Genomic DNA, 17,638 nt, shown 5'->3' on the forward strand with positions numbered 1-17,638 from the left:
CCGGCGCTACACTGATAACGTAGCTTAGAGAAGTAAGGCCGTTGGCATGCTGCCAGGATTCAAACATAGTGTAGCGTAGAGCTTCCGCCGTGAGACTAAACCAGTACCGAATTTTTTGTGAAGTTCTACGCTACAGTGCTTTCCTAGGAACCCTGTAACATTCCATTTAGTAAGTAGGTCCCTTGGGGCATGCCACATGTCATCATTTTAGTTTGCCCAATCTGCTTGTATGTTTTATTCACATAGAGAGGCAAATAAAATGCTTGTTTGGTAAAAAGTTGCTAGATGCTAACTGATTTGAACTTATTGTCTGCATGTGTTTATTCGCACCTGTGACACATAGGCATTGCCTAGTCGAGGGTGTGAATATATTGGCTTGTCGTATCCACATGGTTATGTATTGCGGCGATAATGAACGTTGCTACATTTGTAAATGGAAGATTGTTGCAATACTTCAGTGTGCATTAGAACAGTGATAATTAGATCTGAGCGCAAACATGAACCTCTCGGCCGGTACTAATTATTAATAATAATAATAATGATTTGTAAAAGTATAGAATCAGGATCCTAGTAACGATTAACACTTTTACACCAGAATGCCGGGTAGGACCCGGGAAATTGAACACGGAATTGCCAGGGCATGCCCTGCCTCAGACCCCATTTACACTGCACTTCAATCCAGGTTATTCTGGTGTAATACCCTTTTTACACTGAAAACGGTTCAGCCCTGTCTTTCCTTGCTGGTGTCATTAAAATCTGACCTTTTGGGCTGTTTGAGATGAGGTCACAAGAAATGGAAAAAGGAGGGGGAGGGGTCTGCTCGCAGCAAAGATGGCAAATAGTCAGACTGAGGGTGATGCTGTGGGACACACGGCGTGACAGCCAGCAGGTGTTGCTGCAAATGAGGTTGTAAACACACTGGTGAGAGTGCTTTCAGCACAGACTGTTGCAGTAGTGTAGGGTAAAGGCTTCAAACAGCGTGGTAACGCTTCTGCTGCTGCTGTGATGCTCCATGCGCTGTCATGTGCCCTGTGCGGGGCTCCGGCAATTTACATAATCTGCCAGAGCCGCAGTAAGACCAATTGGCTCTTTGCGGCCTTCTCCCCACCAAATAACCTGGATAATGATTACACCACCCTGAGCCCGGTGTCCGACCCTGAACATTTGCCGGGTCAGATTCCCCAGGAACAGTACCCACGTTATTTTTTTTCAGCCCATTTACACCCCGCCCCGGACTTGAGCGGCAATATCCCGAGTCCAACCTCTGGTGTAAAAGGGGTATATAAGTATCTTATCTTTTGGTGCCCATGCACATATGCGATTGCGATGTCGAATCGCATCCATTCGCTTCTTATGGTGCCCAAGTGCATTTTTCCCAGCACCGATGTTGCATGCCACATCGGGTGGTCGAAGAGGGCCGCCCAGTCTTTTGAAAGAGTGTGTGTGTGTTCTGTTTTTTTTTTTTTGTGCTGACCAGTACTCCTGAAGAACACTTCCCAAAACCGCCACCAGCACTCCAGCCTCCCACCGGTCACTCATGCAATTCGATAAATATTATGCGCAGATCATATCTATCCACGCAACGTTTGACCGGTGTGCCCGTTCATGATGTCTGGTGACGCATTCGACGTGCATACAGTCCTTCACTTTATCAAACAGATGTGGTCGAAATCGAAGGATTGTGCAGAGTTTGTATATTCTCCCCGTACTTGCGTGGGTTTCCCTCGGGTACTCCGGTTTCCTCCCACAATCCAAAAATATACTGGTAGGCTAATTGGCTCCCAACAAAATTAACCCTAGTATGTCTGTTTGCGTGTACATGTGGTAGGGAATATAGATTGTAAGCTCCACTGGGGCAGGGACTGATGTGAGTGTTCAAATATTCTCTGTAAAGCGCTGCGTAATATGTATGAACTATATAAGAAACTGCTAATAAATAATATCACACTAGTCAGTGTAAGGGCACAATTTAGATTTGTGCATTCACAACAATATTGTCTGTAAGTACTTTTTGGCAATTATCACATTGCAATATAAAATATGTGATGGCTGTAGAATATCTGTCTCTGTACTATATATAAATAGGATCATTGCGTTCATGGCAGTGAGGACCTCTTTGTGTGTGTGTGTGTATATGTATGTATGTATGTATGTATGTATGTGTATGTACATACATACATACATACACCTGTTTTACCAAACAAGCAAACTTAATTCCCACTTCATAGCAATCATGAGGTCCTATGCCAGTGGTAAGTAAAGTATTAATTCCTACTGGTACATTTTCTAGTTCTAAATACACTGTGGCAAAATATAAAGGTAAGAGGAATAGTGCAAATGTAACTGGGCCCAAATGAACTTTAAATGTGATCAGGTAAAAGAAAGAAGTGACCTATCAGTTTACTATTCTTAAAACACACAAGAAGTGAAACCGTATCTTACTAGTTATAAAATTACACTGAACACATTTCAATTAAATTGCAAAAAGTTCATTATGTTACCACAAAGGAATTGGATTACATGATATGAGCCTAGCAGACTGTGTAATTAGATAAGTAACTATAGAGGAATCTGGTGTCACAATATGATTAAGCCCAGCAAGCTGTGAGAAGAGTTGAGTAATTATAAATTAGCAATACTAACCAAAAATAATGTTGTTTTTAAGGAGTACCTTATTTTATTAAATGAAGTATCACTCCTATTATAATTAAAGGTACATGTAGAGACTATTACTTGGACTATTACTTGGGTATATTAACATAAGTAAATATGAAAATATGCAGTCAAGTGCATAGATGGTGAATGTAGGTTTAAACATCAATTTAATTGACCTAATTAGGCACCAATATTAAAGATCATGTCACTTGAAAGCTGAGGTATGTCCTTGTCTCTCCTACCCAGAAAAAATTCCATGTCATCTCCACTTATAAAGGTGGCCCTCCTAATTAATGCTTCGCTCACTCTTGAGATTGTCAACCCACCATCAGAACTGCAGTTGTAATTAAATGTTTAGATGGGGGCATACACACAGTGCAATTACAGACCCATTTCTAAGCAATCTGACTAGAGCGCTTACAAATGTCGCAAGGATCGCTCAGTGTGTATGGCCCCTGGCGATGACAGGTCACGCACATTGCTATCGCCTGACAGGATAGATATACTGTATGCAGTATAAATCTAGCCATCGCCAGTGTTCTTTCACCAGAGAACACTGGCAGTGACAGATTGCTCCGCATTGCTGTGTGCTGAGCGATCTGGGTGACACTGAGTCGCTCAGCATGGAGCCCGACTCGCCCCGTGTGTAAGGGGCATATGTTTCACGTAATTCAACATAAAAAAAATGATGATCAAGCATCTTAAATAAAAAATAAATTGCTGGAGAGGGAGATTTGGTGACTCAACCCAAGAGCCTGTAAAAGGATCAGTGGGTTAGTTTGTCACTGTGGGATTAGACAGTGAGCGATTATGCAACGTGTAATGTCTGCAATTCAATGCAGGGCTGAAAAAATGACTCATAACTGATGGGGAAAACAGTGATAATGAACTAACTGGGCCACTTGATGGGCAAAGAAGTGCATCACCAGGGCACGAGCAGAGGGTTGGGAGCACAGGGCCACAAGGTGGGGGTTCTTTTTGGGGAAGCCGGAGTGGAGCTCTTAAAGGCTCACCTCACTCTCCCTCACGTCTCCTGCCAATGTGTTCTTACCTCCTAAGCTCTCCCTAACAGAATGGTTGGCGGTGGCGTGTAGATGCTACACTGAGAATGGACATGTGTGCATCAGACAGAGCGCCTTCAGATTGACCTGTTAAAAGAGGAGAGGCTGGGAGAAGCTGTGATACAGAGCTTGTTACCAGCAGCCAGACCCTTCTACAAGCTTGCTCGAGCCGATCTCACTGTGGCTCACTCCCCTGCCAATCGCTGCATCATTGGATCAGCCACTGCCAGAGACTGCTCCCTCGTTTCTGTCTGGGGACAGGACTCCTACTAGTCTTCTGCAGCAGACTGTAGTTTTTCTTTGCAGCCACTGGTGCAGCAGTGCACCCTCTCCTCCTCTGTTCCTGAAGCTCGTACTCTGTCGGAGCCACCCTCACTATGGCCTTATTCTAGTTCACTCTTTCTGACACAATCCTTCTTAGATGGACAAAACCATGTGCACTGCAGGTGGGGCAGATGTAAAATGTGCAGAGGGAATTAGATTTGGGTGGGGTTTTACATCAAAGTGAGATCTATATTGCAGTGTAAAAATAATGCAGCCAGTATTTACCCTGCACAGAAACAAAATAACTCACCCAAATCTAATTCTCTCTGCACATTTTACATCTGCCCCCCTGCACTGCACATGGTTTTGTCCATCTAAGAAGGATTTTGTCAGAAAGGGTGAACTAGAATAAGGCCCTATGCCCCAGGTGGGAGGATGGATTCAAGAGGAAGCCAGTCCTGTGCTTTATTACATGTGATAAATTTCAGGGTAAAAGAACAGCAATGTCCTCCTAATTACTCTGCAACTGAGACAGATTGCTAGGGCTGCCTAGTAGGTGCGATGCGCACAGAAACCTGCATCACACCTCATGCTATTTGGGCACTGTACATGCGATTTATCACTGAAATCACATGTAAATTGCCTTTAGAGCAGTTAAAATCTGTAATCATCTGCCAGAAAAAGTTGTGATTGTTCTGTCTGTCGTTACCCAGTTTGTTTTATCACTGTCTACTATTGCAAAGCGCAACGGAATCTGCTGCGCTATATAAGAAACTGTAAATAAATAATAGTTGATACGCTAAATATATGTAAGAAAAGAGTTTTAGACCAATATTTAGCTGAGAAAGACATCTGGGGATACAACCATTTTAATTAATTATAATGTATAGTGGGAGTTCCAGTAGGGTAAATCTAAGTCAAGGGCTCAGGGAATGCAAAAGAAAGGATACTATAGTATAATTTTATAAATGGTTTGAACTCGATGGACATTTTTTAACTTCGCAAACTGTTACTATGTATCTTGAGATGCACCAACGGGTCAGGAGGGGTCTATTTTACATATGGGCTGCTTCCATGTTGATGTACAATAGCATATACCTCTGAATCAGGCCGTTGTTTTGAAATACTTAAATACTTCAACATCAATTTTTTTTCAGGCTGTTAATGTATCACCCCATAATGTTGAGATTCTTGAAGTTGTCTTTGATCCCCTCAGACTGATCTTCTCTGATAAAATCTTCATTGCAATGTTTTTTTTTTCTGTGTCCAGCTTCCAGTATTCGTGTAGTTGCCAAGCGGCTTTTTTTTCAACTTCAAATCTGCATGTATGTCTCCATAACAAGGCGCTTTAATCTCTTGAACTACAGAGGTCTTCTTAAATTGGACATGGGCAAAGGAAGATCTCATCTAAAGGAGCCTACGTACGGGTGATTTCATGTTGTTTTCTAAGCAATCTCACTAGATCGCTTAGAAAATGCCCCTACATCGCTCCGTTTGTAGTGGCCATAGCGATGGACGGTACTATTGCCTGACGATTAAGATCCAGAATGCTGGTTAAATCTACTTAATCGCCAGTCAGGGCCAGTGTTCTCACCAGAGTTCACTGGCCCTGACAGATAGCTGAGCGATCTACATTGCTCAGATAGCTCCGCAGCATCTCCCCATGTGTAGGCCCCTTCAGGGAACTAGGCATTTACCAGACAGTAGTGATGCAGTAACTTCCTATCTTTTTCCTGGTAAGCACATTTGACCTGGAGTAGCCCATCAGTTGCTATCTTTATCTTCATCTTTTGGATAAAGACTGTTGTGTCTGGATAGGTTTCCCATTTCACATCATGTTGAAGGACTAAATTATGCTCTTGGATGCCTTCTCAACCAACCACTAAACCAAGGCATGCAGAGTAGGTATAGAAAGGCACAGTTTATAGAAGTCTAAAGGTCAACTTCAAGTCCCGCCTCCTACCAGTGTAGCATCACCTCTTTTATTACGGTAACCTCCTCTGCTTGGTCAGATTTCTGCTAGTCTGAAAATTCTGCTGTCTTGCAATTTAACATTACGCTTTTTGCAGGATTCCTTCCATCGATTAAATGTTATGTTAGAGTTTTTCCTTGAATGACCTACAAAATTTTCAGCATCCTTGTGCACATACCAGGGGCAAACGCAGGATTTTCAGAAGGGGGTTTCCAGAGGGGCGGAGCAAAGCACGGAGATGGACACTTAGGTGACCCAGTATATGCTTTGATGTCCCGCGGGTGGTAGGGGGTATTATATCAACCGCTCAGCATGTAGGGCCTGGATCAGTAATTTCCACTAATTACCCCTTTACTGCACAGATGGTGGGAGAAGGGGGCATTGAGCTGAATGAAGGGGCCCTGTTACATAACTTCCGGGGTGGTAGAGGATCTTTAATACGCAGAGGAGGGGTGTATATTGGAGTGGGCTAATTATTCATAATTTTCTGGTGGGATGACAACTTGCTTGACTGCAGATATCTCCAGTTTCCGGAAATAGATTTCTTAGATTTTAATGGAATTAAAAACTAGAGAATCCCACCTACCAAATGGTACTGGGAACGAGGGGATCAGAGTTCAGGAGGCAGAGCAATCTGCCATTGGGTATATAAAACCACATACAAGGTGTGTGGAGCTGGAGCAGTAACCAGCTGCTGGAAGGCTGATATCTATGGTTCTGGGAAAAGTAGAGACAAGCATCTAGTATCCTTCAAAGGGGGAGAGTCCCAGCTTTTGGAATATACCCTCAGAAAAACTCTATGTCAGAAAGAACCTGAAATATCTGACTGGGAAGAGCAATTAACAGGCTTGGATGGGGACCACTGCTTTGAAGTCAGATATCTCCGGTTCCCAAGGTCCGATTTTAAAAATTCTTGTACTCATGGAAAGAGGGGACCCTCAGCTTTCAGGATCAGGACCCTAGACTCCTGGGGGGGTTTCTGGGTACTCGGAAACCCCCCCTGCGTGCGCTACTGCATACTGTATTGCTTCTTTTGTTTTTTAGCTTTTCCAGGGAGACTCTATGTAATGCATCTCGGGAAGAGCTGATGGATCGCTTGGAAGGCTCTTTAAATGTAGTGGAAATACTTTCACACCAGCTTCAAGGCTGGCAACAAGCTAATGTCTCCTCCAAACCATCGGAACAGAGAGAGTGCTCTACACAGACATGTGTCACCTATTGCAGCGCAGTAAGTAGCCAGCATACCAAATAGTGGACACGTAAAATGTTAACAGGTTTCAACTTTATCAAAGGATAAGATACATACACCATAAGTGATATTTTAAACATTGTTTATATTGCCCTTTTGTGAATGGTATCCTTTTAGAATATTAATGTGTATGCTTAATATTGTCAAGGATGCGTGCTTCCACCGGTTGTTAATGATGTCCCGCCTTGTCTTGGGTTAACAGCATGGCCCTGGCTCAGTCCTCCAAACCTCAGCAAGTTCTCACTGTGTTTGCATTGTTTATTGCGGGTCACTGTTGATCGGCATTCAGAATCAATTCTCACTACTCCCGCATTGTGCCTGCAAATACTGGACCGCTTCATTTCTACCTGGTTACATCATTCAATGAATCCTAGTTTTATGTTTTCTTTTACACATTGTTGCTTAAGAATATAATTTTTCCAGGAGGAACAGCATTATCATAATCTCTACTTGAGAACCTTGAGTAAACTTCAGTCAGTACAGCACTCTCAGGAGGAAGAGCAGCAGCTACACCATATAGTTAAGGATGTCACCAAGAACTTGGTAGGCACTTAATGATTTCTGTGATGTTTCAGCATTACCCTTTTCTCCTATATTGATAGTGTGTTTCCTCATATATTTTACTATAAGCCTAAGCAGTAACGCTGTTTTCATCACTGGAGGCAGATTTTTTTGGGATGAATCTATATTGATGAGTTTTCTCGCTCATTTGAAAAAGCTTAAGGCCCTGTACCTTGCATTCATATGTACTGTTTAAAATAAACCTTTTATGCAGCTGGTTCTGGATCGATATTTGGATTTACTAGCATTGGGAGTTACAACATGTGGTGGCACTGCCCAAAGATTAGGCTATTTTGGCACACAGTATATTCATTAATTTGATCCCTTATGAGCATCCTGCTTCCACAATGTTTCTCATTCTTAAGGTGTGTACACACGGCAGGATATGCCGTGAGATGCGAGTCCCGATACGATCAGATGGTATCGGGGCTCGCATCGCACGGCATGCATGCAGAGGGACAATTTAGACTATATAGTGCAGATCTGTACTATATAGTCTTGGCTGCCATCTCTATTTCACTGCCGATTTGCGCTCACATGGGAGCGCGCATCGGGCTTGCAAACCCTGAAAAAGCATGCGCTCTGCATGCGATATGGCTTCCGATGTTCACTATATCGGCAACATCGGAAGCCATATCGCCCCGTGTGTACACACTATTACTCTAACCAAGGCATATTTCTACCTCCTAATAACCTTGAGCATTAAATGGACATATACTCAGTGGGGAAACGGTCATCTGTCAGACCACACTTAGGTCGACAGTCATTAGGTCGACCCCGGAAGGTCGACTGGCCCCAAGGTCGACATGGGTTTAGGTCGACATGAGTTTTTCAATGTTTTTTGAGCCGACATGTGCCGACAGGCGGTATTTCATTCCCTACCATCCACTAGGGCGCGGTGAGAGAATAAAATAGTGTGCCCGAAGCATTGCGAGCGATGCGTGGGGCTGCAATTCAACTAAATGTGTCCATGTTGACTGTGTCGACATTCGGGTAAAAAAAGTGAAAAACTCATGTCGACCTAATGACTGTCGACCTTGGCCCATGTCGATCTTGACTTAAGGTCGACATGGGCCAAGGTCGACAGTCATTAGGTCGACATGAGTTTTTCACTTTTTTTACCCGAATGTCGACACAGTCAACATGGACACATTTAGTTGAATTGCATCCCCTCGCATCGCTCGCAATGCTTCGGGCACGGTGCCTCGCTACGCTCGGCACACTATTTTATTCTCCCACCACACCCTAGTGGATGGTAGGGAATGAAATACTGCCTGTCGGCTCAAAAAACATTGAAAAACTCATGTCGACCTAATGACTGTCAACCTAAACCCATGTCGACCTTTAACCCTGTCGACCTTGGGGCCAGTCGACCTTCCGGGGTCGACCTAATGACAGTAGACCTAAGTCTGGTCTGACAGATGTACCGATTCCACTCAGTGTAGCTAAGACATTAGAGCCTCCACACTACACATTTGCCACATTTTGTCATTTAGAGTTTCTCACGGTTATCTGTATGATTGCCATAAAACATTCCGTGCAATGGTCTCCTTGGATATATTCTAATGAGTCCCATGTTTAATTTAATGTAGACATCCCCTTTTTTGAACTCTATACCAGCAGCGCCCCTTCCTATACTAAAATTCCATTTTACTTTGATCTCACCCCCCTTTTCTTGATGTTGTCATTGACAACTGACCGTTTTATATTTGCTTTATAATCGCTTACTAACAAGTAATGCAATCAAGATTATGGCTATTTTTGTTTCAGGTATCTTACAACAGTGAAGCTGCATCTATGATTGACTTTGCTGAGAACCTGTTTGAGAGTACGCAAAAGGATAGGAATGATCTAAGACAAAATGTAAGACCTTTTTGTTATTTTTTTTTTTTTTTTTTTTTTTGTTGTTTTTTTTTTTTAACATTTGTTTGACTAATGTAGCTTTCACATCACATAAAACATTTTGAAACGTTTTGAAAAACTGTAATTTTAAATGGTATTTTAAACGGGTCTAGTGTTCATATTGCAGCAGATTACCATTTAAAAATACCGTTTAAGTACCATTCACATCACCAGTCAAGCCGTTTAACCTCTGAACACGTTTCTACCCACAGCTTATTTCCTGGTTCAGGGAAGGGACACAAGACAAGGGACAGCCTATCACAGTGCTCTAACCTTTATGTTTTACTAAATACCATTTCAGTGCCATTCAGACAGCACAAAAAACGGCTCTGAATTGGCTTTAAAACGGGTAGGACTCTGCTTTTTAAACGTGTTGAAATACCAGTTAACTTTAAATGGTATTTCAACTATGACACGTTCACACTGCAGCCTTAAACGTTTTAAAAGGCAAAAAAACGGCAATATACCGTTTTAAAAGTGTGATGTGAAAGCTACATTAAACACACAGAACATGTAGAAATAATCATCACTCCAAACCATAGTAGACTGACCACCGCTGTATTTCTTTTGCGCTTTCTGTAGTGTAGGTAGAAAATAACCATAAGTTGTTCGAAAGAGGCAATGCCGAATGAGATAGTTCCCACGAGTATATGTGCCTGGGTAGGCAAGATTGTGCTGGTTGATCTTGTCTAGGGATGACAGGCCATCATAGGCAATAACTGAATAGCCCTGACCGATTATTATCCAATAATATATGGATATCAATTGACGGGTGATATAAACGCGTGGGACTGTGCAACACTGGGGCCGCTACACACTGAGTGTAGGAGCATTTTCTAAGTGATCTAGTGAGATCGCTTAGAAAATGTCCCTAAATCGCTTTGTGTGTAGGCCCCATAAGGCTGTCAAGCCTCCCCTGGAGGTGTATGGATTTCTGAACATTTATTTGGGGGAGTGTTCGGTCTAAGGGTGCGTACACACTGTAATGGTGCGTAACCACTATACAATTTTTATGACCAATATTGTTCAGAAGGGCCAAAAGGAACAATATTGTTCATAAAAATTGTACAGTGTTCGGCATATGCACCATAACACATGCTCAATTTAGCAACATTCGTTTGGCTCCTTTCCCAAGCTGAGCTTCAGCAAGAAGCAGGTGGTGGTTGCAGTGCCTGTCTTTGGTGTGTAGTCTGTTGCCCGAGGATGTCATTCCTCTTCTTGTGCTTTGTTTTGTGCAGTGTTTCAGAAGTGGTTATTGGCTGCACTGTGTTTGCATCTTTCTTTTTACACTCTATTGAGACTCTAATATTCGGATATGAAACTTCAAATATTATTTTATACATCAATAAGAACTGTGGTTAGCATCTGTAGTATGAAGGTGCAGTTGGTTAGCAAATAGGAAATTCCAATACATAACCCAAGACCTCATACCATGTGGAATAATATTAATATAGATAAACACCAACCTCCCCCACAGAATCTAACAATTAGGAACAAAGACAGTAATACGACTGGGTACTAATAGAGACCATGAAGTGTGGGAGGTGGGGGACTTCATTGTATTTAAATGCTGGCAAAGACAACCCGACTATCCCACTTTGTCTGACCTGTTTTGCCTAAGGGCCTAATTCAGGCTGGCTCGCTAAGCAGGGAGAGAAATCATTTGTTGGTCAACGACTGTCTAAACTGACTTATTTCCATCGAAGTCCACCGAAGAGGAGGTGGGCGCTGACATCATGTGAAGTCAGCCGCCCACCCTCAGCAGGCATCGCACAGCGAAAGGCCCAGCGGGTGTGTAAGTGGCTGAAGCCGTTCGTTGCCAGGGAATGCAGCGTAATGCACATGCACAAACCCCGACCCACAAGGTTGGAGCTGAGTTTGGATCGCAACGAGCAATCCTGAATCGGCTCCTAAGAGTGTTCCCTAACCTGCATGGTGAGCAGCTACATCTCCTCTCCCCCCCCCCCCTCCTGTCCGTGTTATGGCAGGTGTCACTATGGATTCTGTTTATCTGTTATCAGCAACACATGAGCGATATGTTAATGCAGTTGAACAATCAGAAATGCCCTCTTCATTTCAGGTGAGCTGCTTTCGCACCCAGCTAACAGAGTATTCAGCCACACTGGCTAAAGTAAACCAGAAGGTGCAAGACTGTCTACTTCAGAGGGATGAAATGAGAGCTCGTATGGAAGATGCTATATGTGCCAAGGAAGCGGTATTAACTCTTACCTTTATCTTCTTTGTGTTGTGAATCTATTTTTTTCCTTCCTTTTTAGATACTTTTAACATTAACAACCCTCCCAACCAGGCCAGGAGTAAGTGCAATATGGGCCTGGAGCTGATAGTGGTCAAGGGCATAGTATCTGAGTAAAGGTGCCCATACACTGCCTGCGACTTCTCGCAGCAGTGTACGGACACCTGACAGAGTGCGAGCCGCCGGGACCTTCCCGGCGGCAGGGACACATGTGATCCATTGTGATGGATCGCATGCGTCCCTGATCCCCACCCGCCCCAGAGCGGGTGGTCGGACGGCCAGCCGGTCCGACCACCTAGTCGGGTCCGATGCGCACGGGACCGCGCATCGGACCCAACTGCATGTCAGGGAGAGGCGATTTGGTCCGATTTAACGGGCCGAAATCTGACCAAATCGCCTCGATGTATGGGGGCCTTAAGAGCATAGTGTCAGGAGATCATATGATCTCTGGGTCCGATCCGATACGCACTGGAGGATCCGATACGATTTCCCGGCGGTCGGGATCCCGGCGGTCGGAATCCTGACACTGGAGTCCCGACCGCCGAAATCCCGACAAGGGGGGGACATGGATCGCCCCCCCTTGCGCGCTCGCTACGCTCGGCACGCTATTTTATTCTCCCTCTATGGGTGTCGTGGACACCCACGGAGGGAGAAAGTTTCGGGATTTCGGCGGTCGGGATTCCGACCGCCGGGATCCCGACCGCCGGGAAATTAACCGCATCCCGCACTGGATAGCGAAACAAAACGGATGTCAAAACACATCTGAAATGGCCAGTTTCAATCCAATCCGTCTGACCTGTGTATGGGGGCATTAAGTGTACATATGGCGTGCTTTGCTCTGTTTTTATCTTTCATAACAATTTGTTCATCTAGATATTAGTAAAAGGAAAGAGTTTTGTTACTAGCTTGAAGTTTGTTTGTTTTTAACTGTAGCTTCAGGACACTAAAATGTGGATCTATCAGCCGTGTAACAGTTTTTTTTAAATCTGACATTTTTTTAAATGTAATATAGTCCAACATCTGACTGTTTTGCAAATGTACTTTGATTTAAAAAAAAAAAAAGTTTATTGGAGGAACGAAGATGAAATAAATAACAGTGGTGAAGAAGTTCAGTCAGGATAACTTTTACTGAGTAAACTTTCACTGCCCTGCCACGTACTAATAAAGTCCTGTTCCAGAGTCACTGACCACTAACTGGCATCAGTCTTTCAGACAATGGCCTAAGCAGCCCTTATATCCTAGATCAGTGGTACTCAAACTTAGAACTCAGTCCTCAGGACCCCACACATTTCATGTTTTCCTGGTCACTCGACAGGTGCATTCGTTACTGACACATTTTAAAAGATCCACAGGTGAAGCTAATTATTTCACTTGGTTCTGTGAGAAGACCAGCAAAACATGCACTGTGTGGGGTCCTAATCACCGACTTTGAGAACCTGTGACCTAGATTCCTCCTCTCTCCCAGACTGTCAGGCAAAGCACACTCCCACCTTGCCTTTTTAAAAGGGGGCTTTTCACAGGTGTACTGATTTGATCCTTCAGGTTGCAGGGAGAGACACTTAAATCAACAAGCAAGTCAAATACACATTATCCTTCAGCTACATGACTTCACTGGGATTTCTAGCTAAACGTCCCAGTTTCCTTTGTAGCACACTGCCCTTTTTGCCACACTAGAGATTGAAAATGTGTCTCTATCACTGTGTTCAGGCAATTCAGTGTTTGGACGATCACGAGATCCACTTTTCAGCCGTTATTGCTGAGCTACGCCGGAATCGGGAATCAGAGAGACAATTTTGTGATGCTGTCAAAGAGGCTTATAAACAACAGGTAAATCTGTTCGACATGGGTGCAGAAAAAAATGATTGTATGTTTGGAGTTTTGTTGTCCATGCTGTCTATTGTCAAGACCCATTTTTGTTTCATAATGTGTACTGTTTTAGTGCTTTCTATAACACTAACTTGTAGGCTGACAGTATATTAAAGCAAAGCAGCCTATATTAAATGTGCATAAATAATGTAGATTGTAAACCATACTGTAGCAGAACTTCAGTAAACACCAACTAGACAAGTTAGTGTCAAAATAATTACAGTATCCACTGTTACCTGGCTTGTCTGTATCTTCCAAGAGTACTGGGACGTTGCACGATGAACGTGTAGAAATTCTAAACCAAGTATGTTACGCAAGCTGTTTACTAAATTGTGTATAATATAGATTATTGTATGCCTAACCCAAAAAAAATTCTAATGTCTGCAAACCACCAAGTCAAAATGTAGGTGTCGACAGTTAATCGTGTTAACATTATTGCGTCAATCTTTTGGCTGCTGACACTTTGATAGTTGACAGCATGACTATATCCCATTCGTATCTTATCGTAACTTCTAGATCTATCAGTTTTAAGGGACAACTGTATAATTAAGGCATAGATATGTTCAATAAGATAATACAGTATTAGCTGGCATAAGATCAATCTCGGGTACACCACAAATAGAGGTATAATACAAAATTACAAAACAATACTTTAAAGCGAACCAAGTTTAAGTCCTATAAGAAAACCTCACATGACAAACATAGGACTGGTGTAGTGAGCCAGACTAGTGCTATCAATCCGAGTCCTCAGAGTATGCTCATACAACCGATGTTATAAGAAAAATGTATAATAATTCACAGCTTTTATACCGGCATTCTGGAAATAATTCCCTACTAGGAATCATTCACCAGCAAATATATCAAGGTGTACTGATCTTTTAAATCCTAATTTGTTAGTGAATCTTACCTTGGTGAAAAGAAAGGGCAATTCTTGCAATAAAGAGATTCAAATTCCAAATAGCCCACTGCACATTCATGGTTGCCATTTACTGCACATTCATGGTTGCCATTTAAAGCTATCTGGGTCATCCGATAGCCAATTGCAACAGTATAGAGTCCTTTAAATATGATCAGTTATATCCTATACTATGGCAATTTAACTGTACCATGTTAACCACGGAGTCAATTCTCCATATCTGTTCCTTTGGAGTTAGGGCCCCTGTTGGTGGTGGGTTTTTTTTTTTTTTTTCCTTCTTTGGCTTATGTGAATTTTATCTGAAAATAAAGTTTGATCCTACTTTGGAAGTAAACAGAAAAGCAACTGTGCCATGCTGTTTTTTTAAGCGTGACCTGTGCAGAGGGATTTAGATGTGGGAGGGGTGTCCAAACTGAAATCTAAATTGCAGTTTTAACATAACATAAAGCTGCCAAGATGTGTGGGCTACATGCAAAAGCAGACTGTTTATACCCAGCACAGAGTAGAAGACAAAATGGTGACTAGTAACAGCGCTTAGTGTATAACCAACAAGTAAAACAATAGGTTTTTATATCACCATTGATTTGGACACATTCTTAAATAGGTGTCAGCATTCAGGTAACCTGTAATGAGAATACACCCCTCCACACGGATAGTATGGCAGGGGTGACAAAGCAGAATACACAAATAGTGCAGGTTATCCTTGATTAAAAGAAATTTTTAATACAGATGTCCACTTACAATCTGCAGACAATAAAAACAGCATGGGTGGTATTCCACAGGGGCAAAAGCAGCACGGCAAAGATGATTAACAGGCAGGTCCAAAAGAGTCCAACCAATCTCCCGTCCGGAGCAGGGGTTCAGCGGCACTCAAGGTTCTGCGATAGCCGGCGTCTTCTGTCCTCCGTGGCACCTCCGATGTAACACTCAACGCGTTTCAGATAGAATCCTTCCTCAGGAGTGTGATTTTCAGAGGGAATAATACCCTCTTAAATAGTCCCGCAATTAGTGAAAAGTCCCGGTATACAACAGGCGTTCTAACGGCATGATGTAATATCCAGCGGAAGCAAGATGGCCGTGTGTGTCATGGTCCAGATTTCTATGGAACGCGGAAGCACGATGTTATGTGCGCTCCACTGGTATGCGTGTCAGTCAAGCCAATAATGAATGTCTGTATGCTTTGATGCTACCGCCATCTTGCTTTCGCATCTAGGCATAATGTGCATTTAAACAGAGATTTAAAGAGACATTTTCTTTAGCGGTTCTAAAAGTAAAAGACAAAAAATGTCAACATATATAAAATGCAATGAATATAAAAACAAATATAAAAACAGAGAAAAAGAAGAAGAAAAAAGGAATAGGAGAAAAGCGACCATATTTTTAGATCAAAAACGGTTTGAGCTCGAACTCACCGTTGAGTCCCTGTGGTACCAGGGTACCCAAACGATGAATCCACCTCATTTCCGTTCTTGATAAACGATTATCCATATCATTTGATCTCCAATTTGGCGAAATCTGGTCAATTCCCCAAAAACCTGATAATTTACATGGGTTACAGGCATGAATATTTTTAAAATGAGTCGACACGGTATGTGTCATCAAACCCTTTTTAATGTTATATACGTGCTCTGCAAGGCGGGCTTTCATCTGCCGGGATGTCTTTCTAATGGGTTTCACCGTTGTGGCACATGTCTTATGTGCAGAACGGTGAAATCTGATGTAAAAAAGAAAACTGATTTTACTATTGGGGGTAAAACCTATAAAATTCAACATTTTATAACTTGCCACACAAAAGGGGTTGTATATGTCTTGCAATGCGAGTGCGGGCTAGCATATGTCGGAAAGACATCCCGGCAGATGAAAGCCCGCCTTGCAGAGCACGTATATAACATTAAAAAGGGTTTGATGACACATACCGTGTCGGCTCATTTTAAAAATATTCATGCCTGTAACCCATGTAAATTATCAGGTTTTTGGGGAATTGACCAGATTTCGCCAAATTGGAGATCAAATGATATGGATAATCGTTTATCAAGAACGGAAATGAGGTGGATTCATCGTTTGGGTACCCTGGTACCACAGGGACTCAACGGTGAGTTCGAGCTCAAACCGTTTTTGATCTAAAAATATGGTCGCTTTTCTCCTATTCCTTTTTTCTTCTTCTTCTTCTTTTTCTCTGTTTTTATATTTGTTTTTATATTCATTGCATTTTATATATGTTGACATTTTTTGTCTTTTACTTTTAGAACCGCTAAAGAAAATGTCTCTTTAAATCTCTGTTTAAATGCACATTATGCCTAGATGCGAAAGCAAGATGGCGGTAGCATCAAAGCATACAGACATTCATTATTGGCTTGACTGACACGCATACCAGTGGAGCGCACATAACATCGTGCTTCCGCGTTCCATAGAAATCTGGACCATGACACGCACGGCCATCTTGCTTCCGCTGGATATTACATCATGCCGTTAGAACGCCTGTTGTATACCGGGACTTTTCACTAATTGCGGGACTATTTAAGAGGGTATTATTCCCTCTGAAAATCACACTCCTGAGGAAGGATTCTATCTGAAACGCGTTGAGTGTTACATCGGAGGTGCCACGGAGGACAGAAGACGCCGGCTATCGCAGAACCTTGAGTGCCGCTGAACCCCTGCTCCGGACGGGAGATTGGTTGGACTCTTTTGGACCTGCCTGTTAATCATCTTTGCCGTGCTGCTTTTGCCCCTGTGGAATACCACCCATGCTGTTTTTATTGTCTGCAGATTGTAAGTGGACATCTGTATTAAAAATTTCTTTTAATCAAGGATAACCTGCACTATTTGTGTATTCTGCTTTGTCACCCCTGCCATACTATCCGTGTGGAGGGGTGTATTCTCATTACAGGTTACCTGAATGCTGACACCTATTTAAGAATGTGTCCAAATCAATGGTGAT

At 42.7% G+C, this 17,638-nt stretch overlaps 1 protein-coding gene across 1 annotated transcript in view; it reads left to right on the forward strand.

Moving 5' to 3' along the window:
* Window positions 1-17,638, forward strand: part of SPAG5 (sperm associated antigen 5) — a 61,979-nt gene that overhangs the window by 11,354 nt on the left and 32,987 nt on the right. Inside the window, exons 5-9 of the mRNA XM_083170687.1 lie at window positions 6,997-7,180; window positions 7,625-7,744; window positions 9,533-9,625; window positions 11,745-11,879; window positions 13,626-13,745. Of these exons, the coding sequence (XP_083026813.1) occupies window positions 6,997-7,180; window positions 7,625-7,744; window positions 9,533-9,625; window positions 11,745-11,879; window positions 13,626-13,745 (652 nt within the window). The remainder of the gene's footprint in view (window positions 1-6,996; window positions 7,181-7,624; window positions 7,745-9,532; window positions 9,626-11,744; window positions 11,880-13,625; window positions 13,746-17,638) is intronic.

Source organism: Crinia signifera, chromosome 2, assembly GCF_055691185.1.
Source record: "Crinia signifera chromosome 2, ASM5569118v1, whole genome shotgun sequence".
NCBI lineage: Eukaryota > Metazoa > Chordata > Amphibia > Anura > Myobatrachidae > Crinia > Crinia signifera.